This window comes from Schistocerca nitens, chromosome 8 (genome assembly GCF_023898315.1).
Source record: "Schistocerca nitens isolate TAMUIC-IGC-003100 chromosome 8, iqSchNite1.1, whole genome shotgun sequence".
In the NCBI taxonomy this organism is placed as follows: Eukaryota; Metazoa; Arthropoda; class Insecta; order Orthoptera; family Acrididae; genus Schistocerca; species Schistocerca nitens.
In genome coordinates this window covers 86,178,044-86,196,027 of record NC_064621.1, presented here as the reverse complement: position 1 = coordinate 86,196,027, position 17,984 = coordinate 86,178,044, and the positions used below count along the sequence as shown (strand labels likewise).

Here is a 17,984-nt window from a genome sequence, read left to right as displayed (position 1 = left end):
CGGATTATCAACCTCGCTTACGATTAACTCTCTCCTGAAATTCTTTGCGTTTCCCTCAATGTCTCACACAACCTACAAAACCATTTTATTTTCAATTTATGTTGCTGCTAATTTCAATGTATAGGGTGGTTATAATTAAAGTTAAACTTTCAAACCGCTGTAGAAATAACACCACTGATCAAAATGACGTCAAATTGCAACGGAATATTATCGGAGAAGGGGGAAAACATATGACAGAACAAAAATAAATAGTTACAAAATGTATCAATAGATGGCGCTGTAAGCATCATAATTTAGTAGTGGTCGACTAAATATGACAAATGAATCATACAACAATGCATAAGGTGTACGTTTGACGTTAAACAAACTGTACTACTAAGTTTGCATGGGTGTACAGGTGTGATACTGTTAGTTACGTAAGCCCATTCACCACGGCAAGGCCGGCCGGTGTGGCCGTGCGGTTCTAGGCGCTTCAGTCTGAAACCGCACGACCGCTACGGTCGCAGGTTCGAATCCTGCCTCGGGCATGGATGTGTGTGATGTCCTTAGGTTAGTTAGGTTTGAGTAGTTTTAAGTTTTAGGGGACTGATGACCACAGATGTTACGTCCCATAGTGCTCAGAGCCATTTGAACCATTTGAACCACGCCAAGGTCATATCACATCAAATGGGAAAAAACGGTTTTTAACTGTACTAAGACCAAAAACCGCATAAAAAGCATCAATCTATATCAAATCCGATTATTAATTTCCGTGTGACTGGCGCAAAACATGTTCAATATGCTGTCCACCGTTTTCTGCAACAAGTTGAAATCGAGAAACAGCATATTCCACAACTGATCGAAGTGTTCCCGTGGTCATTTTCAGAATGCGTTGCGCAATGCGTGCCTTCAGTGCAGCTAAGTCTCTAATCGGAACACTGAACACAACATCTTTCAGATAGCCGCAAAGCCAGAAATCGCACGAATTAAGATCAGATGATCGGGACGGCCAGGCTGTAGGGAAATGGCAGCTGATAATTCTAGTATTTCCGAAATGGCGCTTCAGCAGCTGCTTAACTGGATGTGCGCAGGTGCGCCATCTTGCATGAAAATCATCTCATCCACACATTCACGCTGTTGGAGAGCTGGAATGACGTGGTTGCACAAAAGACAGTGATTAGCACCGATGGCACAGGTAACAGGACCGGAAGCACCTGTCTCTTCGTAAAAATATGGCCCTATGATGAGTGATGCAGTAAACCCGCACCGCATAGTGATGGCCAATCATCGTCCACTACCATGGGAGCAAGAAATTCTAATGCAAAGGTCTCTCTTGCTGGCAGGTCAACAGGAAGCAACTCATGCACATGAGTAATTTTGAATGGAAAGCAAAGAAGGATATGTCCAATGTTCCAATGTTCTGGCAGTTCTTCGTGCACTACACGTTTACACACCACCATTCGTCTCCTCCTGCACTGCTGTGGCCACTGCTTCCTCTGACGTCGAATCAATTCGTTTCCTCCCTCCACCAGGTTGCACACCGAAAGAACCCGTCTTTTCAAATTTCCAAATCATTTTCCCCAGACCCACGGCAGCCATCGGACCAACGCCTTTTTTTCATACACTTCAGTGTCCGGAACTTCTGCACAGCGACGTGTCCACAGTCATAATGCGTGTTATACAGATTTAGAAGCAGAGCATGATCCTGCATTGAGACAGTCATGGCGAACGTCGCAGGCGCGAAAGGAGGCAAAACCATGTACGCAGCGCGTTTATACCAACTTCAATGGGTCGTGCGCATGACAGGTGATTTCATTTGCGTATTGTGACACATACAGAGCCATCTATTGATCAGTTTTCACACTATTTTTTCCTTGTGCCACACGTGTTTCCCCTTCTCCGATAACATTCAGTTGCAATTTGACGCCATTCTGACCATTGGTGTTATTTTTACATTGTTTTGAAAGTTTAACTTAAATTATAATCACACTGTATTATAAAGCGTTTATATTAAGATATTTTACCATAGGATGTACACTTAGGTCATAGAACTTCTTTGATCTTAACAACTACCTGTTGGGATTTCGAAGATAAGAGAACTTTCATTTATATAAGTTCCTGTTGACACCATAAAACTTTTTAAATGGTCTTTTTCAAAATCTGAAGTAATAAGGTGTATGAAAATAAAACACCTACAGCCGTCCTTGAGATGTCATTAACTGTGTAGCTACCACCTTTGGCGCTTCAATGCAACATCATCAGACCTTAGTTGACGCTGTAGGGGTTATCATGATCCATGTTGATGGTTGGAGAGACGACATCGCAGTTACAGATAGTATGTGTAAACTAGTTATGTTGGTCACTGATACATCATATACATGGATCGACACCTTCAGCATGAACTAAGGCCTGAAGATGGTGCATTGAAGCGCCGAAACTGGTAACTACACAATAAGAGGCTGTTTCATTTTCTCACAATAGTGAAGGGCCGAGGTCCACCAGACCTCCAGTCAAAAGGATGGACATACAAAAATTTGAAGTAGTAAGTGGTTTCCAAAAGATGACTTCTTTTCCGGAGGGCGCTTTCGGACGCTCCGTGGTAAGGAACATGGGTGACTGATACAAGGGTTCCGATCAGGGTTTCTGTTCCTTGAGACGGTTAACTTCCAGCGAGAGCCAGAGAGTAAAATGTCCATCCAGCTGTAGCAGAGGGCGCTCTAAGCGTATAGATCTCACAGTCTTCCGGTTCCAAATTACGACAGAAAAACACAGAAACAGGCGCTGCAACCGCGTAACTTCACGTTCAACCGAGACGAACCCATGTTCAGATGTATTTCGCGAAAGAAACAGTGTACTCACTGAGAGAATTCAATTTTTCTCCCTTCATCATCTCTCTATAGAAATTTCTCACTTTCCTGTGGCAACCGAACTCTTGTTTCAAGGCATTGAAAGGTCTCCTGACAAACCAGCCACCTCTTTCCGGTATCAATCCCGCCGGGTAAATTGAGTCCCGAGACGGAAGCGACGTTTGCTGGCTCTTCGGTCGCCATTTCTTTCTCCTCCTCTTCTTTGTCAGAGCCCAGTCAGCATCTCAGTCCCTTTGATTTTGTGACTTCAAGTAAACAGTGTCAACAGTTTCCACTCTGTGAAAGTAAATTCCGGCGGAGATGGAATGTAGAATCGACATACTAAAGAGCACTTCTTCTTCTATCAAATAGCTGCTAGTCTTTAGGGTTCTTCGGCACTCAAACTTCTTCACAGTTTAGTGCTTTAAACAGAAACATTACTTCCTTACAGAATATTAAAGGCTTCGGACGCACGTGTAATCAATAAAACTTATGCACCCACAACGATTTCCAGTATTTTCCGCTGTCCTTAACGGTACAGATACCACATTTCTGTCTACCACACTGTCTCCCAATTTTTTTGCATTTCATTCATATCATTATTGTATTCGTGCATTGGAGCGACTGGATTTTTCTCGCGGTTCCCGTCAATCGTAACGCTAATTCCTGTATGTTATACCTATTAAATAATGATCTCTAGAAACTATAAATGGTTTTTTTTTCCATACGAATTTTTTCTTCTTAAAAAACAACAAAATTTTATTTATATTTCAACCTTAAATTATCGTTATTTTGAAAAGTATCAATCTTTTTAAATGTTGTGGATGAAACAAAAGAAAAGAAAACTGTAAAAAGATTAAAAACGAAAATTGGATGATGTACGACCTCTTTTAAACATCAGGTACCAGGTCTATAATTTGGCAATAAATAAATAAATATGAACTGAGTAATTCATGAACTTCGTAGGGATATAAAATAGAACAACTGCACGGGATAGCTGTAGGACACCAAAAAAGGCAAAGACAATTTTGTCAGCTGGTTTTTTTGGGATTCCCAACGAATAATTCTCGTAGTTAACTTGAAAAAGGAGAACCATAAGTGTTTCCTATTTTGATTCTTTGGTGGATCGTTTGAAACGTCCGTTGGCACCATCCCACACACCAGCGATAACAATGGCGAAAATGCATGAACTGGGCTTGGAATTGGTTCCTCATCCACTGTACTCCTCGTACTTCGCCCCAAGTGACATTCTTCTGTTCCATAACTTGAAACTTTGCCCTGCTGGGTAGAAATTTTTGTAATATGAGGAAATGATAGTTGCAGTCAGCGAGTACTTTGCAGAGTTTCAAATTCAAATGCCCCCAAGCACTATGGGACTTAACATCTGAGCTCATCAGCGCCCTAGACTTAGAACTACTTAAACCTAACCAACCTAAGGACATCACACACATCCATGCCCGAGGCAGGATTCGAACCTGCGACCGTAGCAGCAGCGCTGTGCCGGACTGAAGCGCCTAGTACCGCTCGGCCACAGCGGCCGGCTTGCAGAATTTGACAGATCCTATTTTACACATAAGATGAAAAAGTTGGAGGATCACTGGACCAAGTGTATATTCCCCAAGCCTGCCGTTGTGGCCGAGCGGTTCTAGGCGCTTCAGTCTGGAACCGCACGACCGCTACGGTCGCAGGTTCGAATCCTGCCTAGGGCATGGATGTGTGTGATGTCCTTAAGTTAGTTAGGTTTAAATAGTTCTAAGTTCTAGGGGACTGATGACCTCAGTTGCTAAGTCCCATAGTGCTCAGAGCCATTTGTACCTTGTATTCCTCAAATGAGACTATGTCGAGGAGTAAGTAAGTTATTTACGCACAAACACTTCTTCTTGCTGTTTTATCAGATTTATTAAACCAGAAATTTCGCGACTTTCTTTTCGAGAGGCTTACTAACGATTTTTAAAGTAATTCTCCATTAAGGTCTTCACTGATACAGCTCAGTCTTAGTTTTGAAAGCATTGTCATTATCTATTGACATAAGTGGAATTAATCTGTCAATTGTTTAGAGGTCGACAATGTGATATGAAGTTCTGAAGGCAGGACATATAGAAATTTGGACAATAATGTATAAACCATGTCAAATTTACAAGCCCAGTTCATGCACTTTGCTATATAGACCCTAAATACGAGTAAAACGCAAATCCGCCGCAGTAACTACAGTACGAGTGCTTCATCGTAAACGAGACTGCTATGACTGGGTTAAGAGGTTCGCTTCTGAGCTCGTAAGAGGAGTTACATTGCTCCGATTCATTTCTATCGCCAGGACTTGTTTGTTTCCATATTTCCCTTGAAGAACACTAAGAGAATTGGGTTACAGTTCCTCAGGGACGATATGGAGGTGACTAAGCAAGTGCGTATCCCGTATCTACTGACATCTCTGCGTAAGCTATAAGAAACGTAGCGTATCTGTAGAAATAGTGATAACCATTTCGTCTTTTACGGAAAACCACTCGCAGACTTTTGATATAGATATACAAAGGAAGGAGGAAGATGAATCACCTACTCGCATTTCGGGGCTATACACACACACGCACGCACGCAAACACACACACGTATGCTTGTTTATGAAGAGGGAAGGGAAAGGGAGGGTTCAAGAGTTCAAGAGAGAGAGAGAGTGAGGGAGAGGGGAGAGAGACAGAGAAAGAGAGAGAGAGAGAGAGAGAGAGAGGGACTGAGACAAAGACTGAGGGAGACAGAGACCGAGACAGAGAGTGAGGGATATATCGTTCTAAGACAGTCTCGTGCCCTTACATACCATAAAGGTGCTGCCTTCAGGGAAGACGAGATGCCTGGCCCCTCTGGAACGTAGTCCGCAGAGCTGTGGATTTACACCACAGTACAGACTTGTGATGATCACAGCAGTAATGACCACCAAGTCGACAACGCACATCTTGCGAAAGTAGCCTCCGCCCAGCGACTGCTCCTCTAGGGTAACCCAGCTTTCAGTGCTGTTACACGAACCGCTGTCTTCTGGTCCTTCTCGGAATTTGTCTCACGCACCCGGAAATACGTTGTTTGCTTACTAATAAGTTGCTCGTTCGCAGCGCAGCTTTCCGGCCAGTGAACATTTTTATTATTCGGTGCAAGTAGTGCTATTTTCCGTCCGAACCGTGACTTCGTTCAGCTATTTTTCGCTTTACGGACCTCTGACAGCATGTGTCTACTACCACAGAAAAACTGTTAACCGCAGATGGGCGAGGCTCTACTTCTGCTCCACACGTCACTGGACGCCTTGCCCTCGTTTCATATCTGGAAACTTCAGCTCCGACGAACGTGAAAGTTTTGTGGAATTCTTGCACATCTTAACTAACTGTAGTATATCTTAATGACTCAAAATATTATGATTTAGGATGCCAAATTATATCAGTGAGATGTAAAGGGACTTCAGTCCATTGTGATCCGTAAACACTATGAAACGTCCCCTTTGAAAAATTATACACGACTGTGCTTGAACTGACGCACAATATTTTTAGCGCAACGCAATCTGACTTTCAATAATCTCTACAAGAGAATGGCCCTGACTAACATTAACCTGTACTTTTCACAAATCACTTACCTCACAAAAATCTTGGTTACTCCCACTACTGCAATACAGCAAGCGCCACTACTGCCAGCTACATAAAAGATTCAAACTATGGAAGGCACTAACTACTGATAGGGATAGTTAGCAAATGAAAGATATTAATAGAGAACAAACAATGTATTTACCTTGATATCATATATATATATATATATATATATATATATATATATATATATATATATATATATATATGAGAGAGAGAGAGAGAGAGAGAGAGCAGTTCATGACAAATTTCAAAACTCCGCCATCTCTCTCCCCACATCCACCACTGCTGGCGGCTCACCTCCAACTGCCCAACGCTACGCGCTGTTCACAGCCAGCTGCCTAACACTACAATGGCGAGTATTACAACAATGCAAAGTAGCCACAGACTGCACACAGCACAGCCAGTGATTTTCATACAGAGGTGGCGTTACCAATAAAAAACCTAAACAGCCTACTTACAACACGGACAAATACACTACTGGCCATTAAAATTGCTACACCACGAAGATGACGTGCTACAGACGCAAACTTTAACAGACAGGAAGAAGATGCTGTGATATGCAAATGATTAGCTTTTCAGAGCATTCACACAAGGTTGGCACCGGTGGCGACACCTACAACGTGCTGACATGAGGAAAGTTTCTAACCGATTTCTCATACACAAACAGCAGTTGACCGGCGTTGTCTGGTGAAACGTTGTGATGCCTCGTGTAAGGAGGAGAAATGCGTACCATCACGTTTCCGATTTTGATAAATGTCGGATTGTAGCCTATCGTGATTGCGGTTTATCACATCACGACATTGCTGCTCGCGTTGGTCGAGATCCAATGACTGGTAGCAGAATATGGAATCGGTGGGTTCAGGAGGGTAATACGGAACTCCGTGCTGCATCCCAACGGCCTCGTATCACTAGCAGTCGAGATGACAGGCATCTTATCCGCATGGCTGTAACGGATCGTACAGCCACGTCCCGATCCCTGAGCCAACAGACCGGGACGTATGCAAGACAACAATCATTTGCACGAACAGTTCTACGACGTTTGCAGCAGCATGGATTATCAGCTCGGAGACCAAGGCTGCGGTTACCCTTGACGCTGCATCACAGACAGGAACGTCTGCGATGGTGTACTCAACGACGAACCTGGGTGCACGAATGGCAAAACGTCATTTTTTCGGATGAATCCAGGTTCTGTTTACAGCATCATGATGGTCGCATCCGTGTTTGGCGACATCGCGGTGAACGCACATTGGAAGCGTGCATTCGTATCACCTGGCGTGATGGTATGGGGTGCCTTGGTTACACGTCTCGGTCACCTCTTGTTCGCATTGACGGCACTTTGAACAGTGGACGTTACATTTCAGATGTGTTACGACCCGTGGCTCTACCCTTCATTCGATCCCTGTGAAACCCTACATTTCAGCAGGATAATGCACGGCCGCATGTTGTCGGTCATGTACGGGCCTTTCTGGATACAGAAAATGTTCGACTGCTGCCCTGGCCAGCACATTCTCCAGATCTCTCACCAATTGAGGCAGAGTAGGTTAGAATATTGAGAAGACAAGCCAATACTACACAAAGAACGGAAAATTTAAAGATGGACAGAATATGTAGAAGTGTCATACAAAAGAGAGAACCTGAAGGTAATATTACAGAGGGGGAAGAGAATGTAGATAAAGATGGTTTGGGAGATGTAACATTGCGAGACAAAATTTGATAGCAATGAAAGGCTTTACAACATGTCCAGTCTGGTGGGGGTGATATGTAGATGTCTCTAATGACCCATCCCTCAGTTACACTAATGTAAAATTACATTCAACGGAATCCAAACGCGAAGGACAGAAATATTAGGCCTCGAGCAATGAAACAAAAGTTGACGTAATGTATTCTCTCCAAGATTGCTTTTATCTTTTTCTAAATAGATAAATGAAATTAATAGGAGTGGCCAAAGGCATGCTGTCTAATCGAATAACATATGACATTCAAGATAACGACGTATTTATTTCCAAAACACTTGACGTGGGACATATATCAACATAAAACGTCGACTGTCTAATTGAATAACATATGACGTTCAAGATAACGACATATATTTTTCCAAAACACTTAATGAAATGGGACATAGATCAACGTAACACATCGATTACATTCGTGCTCCCGCTTGTTAAAATGAAAGAGTGTACTGATGTGCTGTTGACAAATTTGGAATGAGGATGGAAAATTGACTCTAGATCTGGCTTCAATTATGTATAACGCGATCTGACTGTAGCTGTTTCGTTTGGTAGTGATTGTGAACTGCTAATCGGAATGCTACCACAATATGATTAAATCCCAATTATGTTTGTCAACCTGAGCAAATAAACAAAGTGGAAGAAAAGTCGAGTTCAAACGACTTCATGTCTTTCAACCTAAGTCAAAACCAATTCCCTAGATCAGATGAATTCCACCAGAATTCCAATGCCTGTGACAGCCCACCATGTCAAAACTATTTAACGTGCTCTGCTCGATTTATGAGACAGGTGAAATACCCCTCACACTTCAAGAAGAATATAATAATTCCAATTACAAAGAAGAAAGGTACTGATAGGTGTGAATATTATCGAATATTACCAGTTTAATAAGTCATGGTTGCAAAATCTGGCACGAATTATGTACAGAAGAATGGAAAAACTGGTAGAAGTCGAATTCAGAGAAGATCAGTCTGTGTTCTGGAGAAATGTAGGAACTCGCGAATCAATGCTAACCATACCACTTAGCTTAGAAAACAGGTTAAAGCAAGGTATGACTTTTCGAAATAACATTCATATAACATGGATAAATTTAAGTAAGCAATGAAAGGTAAGCATTACAGCATTCATTGATCTAGAGAAACCTTATGTTGATTGGAAAATTTTTTTGAAATTCTGGAGGTAGCGGGGATAATACATATGGAGCGAAAAATCATCTGTAACTGATACGGAATCCAGACTGCAGTTGTAAGAGGCGGGGGACGCGAAAGGGGAGCAATGCTTCAGAAGACAGGGTCGTAGACTACCCCTGATGTTGTTCAATCTGGACACTGAGCAAGCAGAATAGGAAACCAAGGAGATATTTAGAGGGTAAATTATATGTCAGGGAAAGGAAATAGAACTTTTGAGGTCTGCAATGGGACTATGTTTCTTTCAGCGATAACAAAGGACTTGTAAGAGCAGCTGAATGTACCGGACAGTGTCTTGTAAAGAAGTTGTAAGATGAACAACAGCAAAAGTAAAAGAGTAACGGAATGTAATCTAATGAGATCAAGTGATGTTGAGAGAATGAGATAAGGAAATAAGAGACTAAAAGTGGTAGACGAGGTTTGCTTTTTGAGCCGAAAAATTAATGATGACGGCCGAAGTGGAGAAAATATAAAATGCAGAATGGCTACAGCACAAAAATCATTTCTGAAAAAGAGGAATTTTTGTAATATGCACTGTACAGCAAAGGTACAGGGTCACTCATTTGAAACCCTCTAATTGTCTCTCATTGCGACACAGAAGTTTGAAATTTGGCTCAAAGCTGCCTACAACCTTCCTGTGTAACGGTACAAAAGCGTGGTGCCCAGTGACTGCGCCCTCGGGCTAGGGTACGTTTGCAAACAGCCAGCTGTCGACATACGCGAAAGAAAGGCCACAGTTCGAAACTTCATGTGAAGTGTAAGACGGGTTAACGATATCACACTCGCACCTACGTTCATCACAATTTTACACAACGTCACCGCGGACGTGTCACACGATGAGAACGTCGTTACAGACCCTCTTACTTCTTTTAAAGTCTGTGCGCTAGAGGTCAGAACCGCGACACTCAGCTAGTATAGGCATGCGTATTCGAATACAGAGATATGTAAAAAGGCATAATATGGTGCTGCTGTCGGCAACGCCTATATAAGACAACAAGTGCCTGACGCAGTTGTTAGATCGGTTACTACTGCTACAATGAGTTAGAACGTGGCGTTATAGTCGGCACACGAGCGATGGGACACAGCGTCTCCGAGATAGTGATGAAGTGGGGATTTTCCCGTACAACCATTTCACGAGTATACCGTGAATATCTGGAATCTCCTAAATCATCACATCTCCGACGTCGCTGCGGCCGGGAAAAGATCCTGCAAGAACGGGATCAACGACGACTGAAGACAATCGTTCAATATGACAGACATGCAACCCTTCCGCAAATTGCTGCAGATGTCAATGCTGGACCATCAACAAGTATCAGCGTGCGAACCATTCAACGAAACATCATCGATGCGTGCTTTCTGAGCCGAAGGCCTATTCGTTTACCCTCGATGACTGCACGATACAAGCTTTACGCCTTGCCTGGGCCTGTCAACACCGACATTGGACTGTTGATGACAAGAAACATGTTGTCTGGTCGGACAAGTCTCGTTTCAAATTTTACCGAGTGGACGGACGTGTATGGGTATCGAGACAACCTCATGAATCCATGGACCCTGTATGTCAGCAGGGGGCTGTTCAAGATGGTGGAAGCTCTGTAATGGTGTGAGGCGTGTGCAGTTGGAGTGTTATGGTAACCCTGATACGTCTAGATACGGGTCTGACAGGTGACACGTACGTAAGCATCCTGTATGATCATCTGCATCCATTGATGTCCATTGTGCACTCAGACGGACTTGGGCAAATCCAGCAGGACAATGCGGCACCGCACACGTCCATAATTGCTGCAGAGTGACACCAGGTACACACGTCTAAGTTTAAATACCTCCGCTGGCCACCAAACTTCCCTGACATAACTCTCCTGACATGAACATTATTGAGCAAAAAATGGTTCAAATGGCTCTGAGCACTATGGGACTCAACTGCTGAGGTCATTAGTCCCCTAGAACTTAGAACTAGTTAAACCTAACTAACCTAAGGACATCACAAACATCCATGCCCGAGGCAGGATTCGAACCTGCGACCGTAGCGGTCTTGCGGTTCCAGACTGCAGCGCCTTTAACCGCACGGCCACTTCGGCCGGCCATTATTGAGCATATCTGGGATGCCTTGCAACGTGCTGTCTAGGAGGCAACTCCACCCCCTCGTATTCTTATGGATTTATAGGAAGCCCTGCAGGATTCATGGTGCCAGTTTTCCTCCAGGAGTACTTCACACATTAGTCGAGTCCATGTCACGTCGTGTTGCGGTACTTCAATGTCGTCACAGGCGCCCTACAGGATTTTAGGCAGATGTACCAGTTTCTTTGGCTCTTCAGTGTATGACGCCTCTATATTCTTCATTCTGTTCCATCAAAAACCGTTGCAGCTTACCGAATAGTAAAGCGTGCGACTTCAAAAAATTTACTATTCCTTCCACTAGCTTTCATCAGATGCTCCAGCCCTGCAAATTTAGTACAAAGTGCTTCTTGATGAGTAAAAAAATGTACAGATCCCGTGCACATTGTTTGTCGATCTTCATAATTTTTTCTCTCTCATCACCAACTAAATGTCTGATTTCTTCTTGAAAAGTACTGTACTGTATTCCACAACAAATCTGCGTTACCTGTCGGTTATATGAGTGGGTAATAAATTTTGAGAATTGCCACAATTCTCTTCTGTGAAAACCATTAATTTTGAACGAGCTGTGACCTTGTATCGCTAGATTTCCTGTTTTTGCATAAACAGCAACTAGACCTGTGAAAGTCCTTTGTATCAAGGACAAATAGCGAAGGATAAACATCTCAGTAATTACGATTCCGCCGAACTGAAGAAAGTCGTGTCCACCGAAAAATACCACACCAAATGCCGAAGAAAGTGCCACACAGCACTACTAAATGAAATCTCGGGCTATACGCCCCAGTTCGGAGAAGGGTCGACCGAAACCGAGACGTACCGATCAGATCCAAGACAGGCCCAGTTTCGGACCGCACTTGGGCAACACGTAGTGCATGTGTGCGGTTTTGCACGATGCGGCTGCCCTTGGTCTACGATATACCACTCCACTCTGGAGAACTTCACCCTGCTGGAGGTGTCAGTGCTGAACGCTTTCTGCTACAAACAATAGCTTGTTTGATGGTGACGACGCTACTGAATGGAAATATGAGGTCACATTATCCTTCTCACATTATCTTTCCTCACTGAACGATATTTTCGTTACAAAAGAACATCAGTTCTCTTTCTTCAATAGAACGGTACGCTCTAGGGAAGTGTATTCCGCGTGCCTCTCCTCCACCTCACCATCCACCCCTACCCCATCAATCACCATCAAAGGTCCAGTGCCGCTATTTGTAGGTAATTTCTCGGCTTCTGTTCCACATACAACCTCAGATCAACAGTGCGTCAAGTTCAGACGTTGGAAAAACTATTTGTATGCAATTTAATTGTTCGAATTGTATTACAACTTACCTGAATTACTCACGAACGCATTTTAAATTTTAGCAATGCCATTAGATTTTTTGGGGTCTGTTTTGCGATGACAAATTAACCCAGCTGCCTCATCCTAAGGAACCGAAAATCAAATTGTAGAAATCACCAAACGTCCCGATGTGCCGCCGGCCACTCTGGCCGAGCGGTTCTAGGCGCTTCAGTCTGGAACCACGCGACCGCTACGGCCTCAGGTTCGGATCCTGTTTCGGGCATGGATGTGTCTGATGTCCTTAGGTTAGTTGGGTTTAAGTAGTTCTAAGTTCTAGGGGACTGATGACCTCAGATGTTAAGTCCCATAGTGCTCAGAGCCATTTGAACCTGATGTACCTTTGCAAATGAACTTGGACACCTGACAGGTCTCGCTTCCACCAGTTTCACAAGGCATTTGTTGGGTTCCGACTTTAGTACGTTTGCGCTATACATATGGATCTGAAAGGAAGGTGTATCTAACAGTCTAGTCACTGTCCGAAATGTGAAGATTAGGCTAGTAACCAATAGTTACCGTACAACCAGCACACGCGCCGAGGCTGGTGGACAATCGCTCCCCTCACGGCGGCGTCTTCTCGTGGAGGGTCATGTCACCACTGACAACTTTGACGTACAATGAAGACGTTAATTTAGGTTCTCACTGCCCGTTTAGAAACAGGCAGCATAGAATAATATCACTCCGAACAGGAGCAGGACAAAGCGCCATAACTGACGAACGTTGTCCTACTATGGATACGACAACACGAAAAGCTGTGCAAGCCTCATACAGTTTTTTATAACTGTAATTTTAATTTAATTTTCAATGTTCGTCACGACCCGAAAGTTTTACGAGGGCTGTTCAGAAAGTGAGGTCCCATCGGGCGTGAAATGGAAACCATGGTGAAAATCTGATGACGCAAGGCACACATGTGCTCGGCAGTGTCTCACGTATGCCCGTCGAACGCGACGTCTCACTACTTTCGGTCCTGAGCGCACAATGAACACATGAAGATGTCTAAAACAATGGTGTTTCCTTCCAGATACGAGGGCCTAGTGAGAGACTTCGCCTGATGTCATGCAGCCCACATAACACGACTGTCACGCGTTTCCTTCTTAATGACAATTATCGGCTGTACTCTACAGAGCACAATGAGGATGCTCCTGAGAAGCCTTCGATCACCCACAATACAGCCCTCAACTGACTCTCCTGAGTCTCACCTCTGATCACATGAACCGCTACTTATGAAGTCAGTTTTTGGCACAGACAACGAGCTGTCGACCAGCGTAGAGAAATGGCGGAAAGCAAAGGCGGCTACCTCCTATGACAAGGGTACTGGATAGTTGGTTCAACGCTACGACAAATGTCTAAGGCGGAGCCGAGATTATGTAGAGAAGTAGCTTGAAGGTGTAGCTTTCTTCCGCAAATAAAAACATTTTCCATTTTTACAGTGGTTTCCATTTCGCAACCGATCGGAACTTACTTTCCGAATAGCCTTCGTATATGCTAATGTATTAAAGAGGGCGAATATTTTCCGCTTTCTGTTATTATTCGACACAGATTATTACGGTTTTGTGTCCATAAAATATTCATCAATATGATATACAAGATTATGCTATCGAAAAGAAAGATGCACATGGGATTACGAGAAATCACCCCTATCAGAACATTTCTCAACTACAAAGACACTCCTGGCGCACTACAATCGACGGCATAGATACACTACTGGCCATTAAAATTGCTACACGAAGAAGATATGCAGATGATAAACGGGTATTCTTTGGACAAATATATTGTACTGGAACTGACATGTGATTACATTGTCACGCAATTTGGGTGCATAGATCCTGAGAAATCAGTACCCAGAACAACCACCTCTGGCCGTAATAACGGCTTTGATACGCCTGGGCATTGAGTCACATAGAGCTTGGATGGCGTGTACAGGTACAGCTGCCCATGCAGCTTCAACACGATACCACAGTTCATCAAGAGTAGTGACTGGCGTATTGTGACGAGACAGTTGATCCGCCACCGTTGACCAGACATTTTCAATTGGTGAGAGATCGGGAGAATGTGCTGGCCAGGGTAGCAGTCGAACATTTTCTGTATCCAGCAAGCCCCGTACAGGACCTGCAACATGTGGTCGTGCATTATCCTGCTGAAATGTAGGGTTTCGCAGGGCTCGAATGAAGGGTAGAGCCACGGGTCGTAACACATCTGAAATGTCCACTGTTCAAAGTGCCGTCAATGCGAACAAGAGGTGACCGAGACGTGTAACCAATGGCACCCCATATCATCACACCGGGTGATACGCCAGTATGGCGATGACGAATACACGCTTCCAATATGTTTTGCCATTCGTGCACCTAGGTTCGTCGTTGAGTACACCATCGCAGGCGCTCCTGTGTGTGATGCAGCGTCAAGGGTAACCGCAGCCACGGTCTCCGAGCTGATAGTCCATGCTGCTGCAAACGTCGTCGAACTGTTCGTGCAGATAGTTGTTGTCTTGCAAACGTCCCCGTCTGTTGACTCAGGGATCGAGACGTAGCTGCACGATCCGTTACAGCCATGCGGATAAGATGCCTGTCATCTCGACTGCTAGTGATACGAGGCCGTTGGGATCCAGCACGGCGTTCCGCATTACCCTCCTGAACCAATCGATTCCATATTCCGCTAACAGTAATTGGATCTCGACCAACGCGAGCAGCAATGTCGCGATACGATAAACCGCAATCGCGATAGGCTACAATCCGACCTTTATCAAAGTCGGAAACGTGATGGTACGCATTTCTCCTCCTTACACGAGGCATCACAACAACGTTTCACTAGGCAACGCCGGTCACCTGCTGTTTGTGTATGAGAAATCGGTTGAAAACTTTCCTCATGTCAGCACGTTGTAGGTGTCGCCACCGGCGCCAACCTTGTGTGAATGCTCTGAAAAGCTAATCATTTGCATATCACAGCATCTTCTTCCTGTCTGTTAAATTTCGCGTCTGTACCACGTCATCTTCGTGGTGTAGCAATTTTAATGGCCAGTAGTGTATATCCAACCGAGTAGCTGCTTCAGAAAGTTCAAGACACTGTTCTGAACATTTGTAACCGACGGAAAGAAGTGTCTTTCTGTTGGTTTACAACGCATGAGGGAATTAAGGGCATAATTATAGCAGACCTAGCAGCCAAGCACGCTGTACTAGATGATATTATCCACCTGCATGCTACTATCTCGCTTTATGAGCGAAAACACTATGACCACCTATTTAATAGAGTGTTCCTCTATTTTGGACTGCAATGCAGTTGGGATTCTACATGACGTGAATTAGACAAGTCCTTGGTATGTTTCGGAAGGTTCGTTGTACCCGAAGTTTACCTAAGCGTCAAGCAGTTCCAGTAAATTAAAGGCCGGTGGTTTGTCGGACTCGCACTGGCACCCTACGGCTCCCAGATGTGTTCAGCCATGAGAGTATGGTGGCCAGGACGTCAACGTTAGCTCATTATCAAGCTCCCCAAACCAAAGTTGCACTATGCTCGCCTTATGACACAGGCAGTTATTTTACTGGAGAAACGCATTCCCGTCAGTGAGGCCATCAGGCATGAAATGATGCAGATGGTCCACAGTAATCCGAACTACTACCACGGTTTCCATGGTAGCCCAACTACACGTTCGCGGCAGCATAATGCTGACCCAGTGGTCTTCGTCCGTGACACGTTGCATCCTTGAAGCAGATGTTCGCCTAGATGACAACGTATCCTGTCACAGACACCGATCTGGTGTAACAAAAAACGAAAAGCCCACACGCCTCCAGTAATCTGCAGCCCAGTCTCGATGGTCCAGTGCCCACTGCAATCGTAATAGATATGGCCGAGGGGTGAACAAATGGTCTGTCGGCAACAAAACCCCGTATTGAAGAATGTGTGCTGAATGCTGTGCTCCGAAACTTGAGACTCAAACCCGCAACATGCGTCTGCTCGGAAAAGAAGCGATTCGATGCAACAGAAATCAAATGGCTCTAAGCACTATGGGACTTAACATCTGAGGTCATCAGTCCCCTAGACTTGAATTACTTAAACCTGACTAACCGAAGGACATCACACACATCCATGCCCGAGGCAGGATTCGGACCTGCGACCGTAGCAGTAGCACGGTTCTGGACTGAAGCGCCTAGAATCGCTCTTCCACAGCGGCCGGCCGATGCAACAGACGTCATTTTTATTTTGTTAACTTTTTCTGTTTCATATTATAACTTGCAGCATGCCATTTCTAGGTAACAGCGCATTGAATATCACGAACATGTCACCCTTATGATTAAGTCAGTTAGTGAGGCAACAGAGATACTATCATACTCAATACTAAAGGCTACAGGGTGGCGTAATGGGTAATGTCCTGAATTACAGTACCAAGAGAAGCAGGAACGCCTTCTAATATGTGCTGTTATTTTTTTTCTTTTTTTAATTTTAGCGTTGTCGATACTTACCGAGTGTGTCGTTAGGCAGGTACCTGAGGATACAGCTCAAATTGCTCCAACAAAATCTTCTCTTTTCACAAGCCACGTAGTTTTGAATAAAACACTCCAGCTCCGTCATCTCCATCAGGAGTTGTCAGTGGCTCAACTACTGATGAAGATTACGGAGGCAACAAACGAGAGCTGGATTGTTTTACTTTTTATTTTATTCATTTTTTTACACGTCATGTTCCGTAGGACCAAATTGAGAAGCAAATCTCCGAGATCATGGAACGTGTCAGTACATGAAATTACAACTTTAAAGTAATAACTGATAAAAATAAATTGTTATGAACCCGAAAAAAGTCAATCCATAAATAAATACAACATGAATCAGCTTAATTTTTCAAGAAAGTGCTCGACAGAATAGAACGAGTGACACAGGAGGAAACTCTTCAGTTTTCATTTGAAAGCGCGTGGATTACTGCTAAGATTTTTGAATTCGAGTGGTAACTTATTGAAAATGGATGCAGCAGTATACTGCACACCTTTTTGCATAAGAGTTAAGGAAGTCCGATCCAAATGCAGGTTTGATTTCTGCGGAGTACTAACCGAGTGAAAGCTGCTTATTATTGAGAATAAGCTAATATTATTAAGAAGAAATGACAGTAAGGAAAATATATATTGAGAGGCCAATGTCAGAATGCCCAAAGTCGTGAACAGTGGTCGACAAAAGGTTCGTGAACTTAAGACCACTTA

General features: G+C 43.9%; 1 protein-coding gene across 1 annotated transcript in view; it reads right to left on the bottom strand.

Annotated features, from left to right (window-relative positions):
- Positions 1-5,766, bottom strand: part of LOC126199406 (uncharacterized) — a 143,232-nt gene extending 137,466 nt beyond the window's left edge. Inside the window, exon 1 of the mRNA XM_049936325.1 lies at positions 5,632-5,766. Within this exon, the coding sequence (XP_049792282.1) occupies positions 5,632-5,766 (135 nt within the window). The remainder of the gene's footprint in view (positions 1-5,631) is intronic.
- Between the last annotated feature and the right edge of the window lie 12,218 nt (positions 5,767-17,984).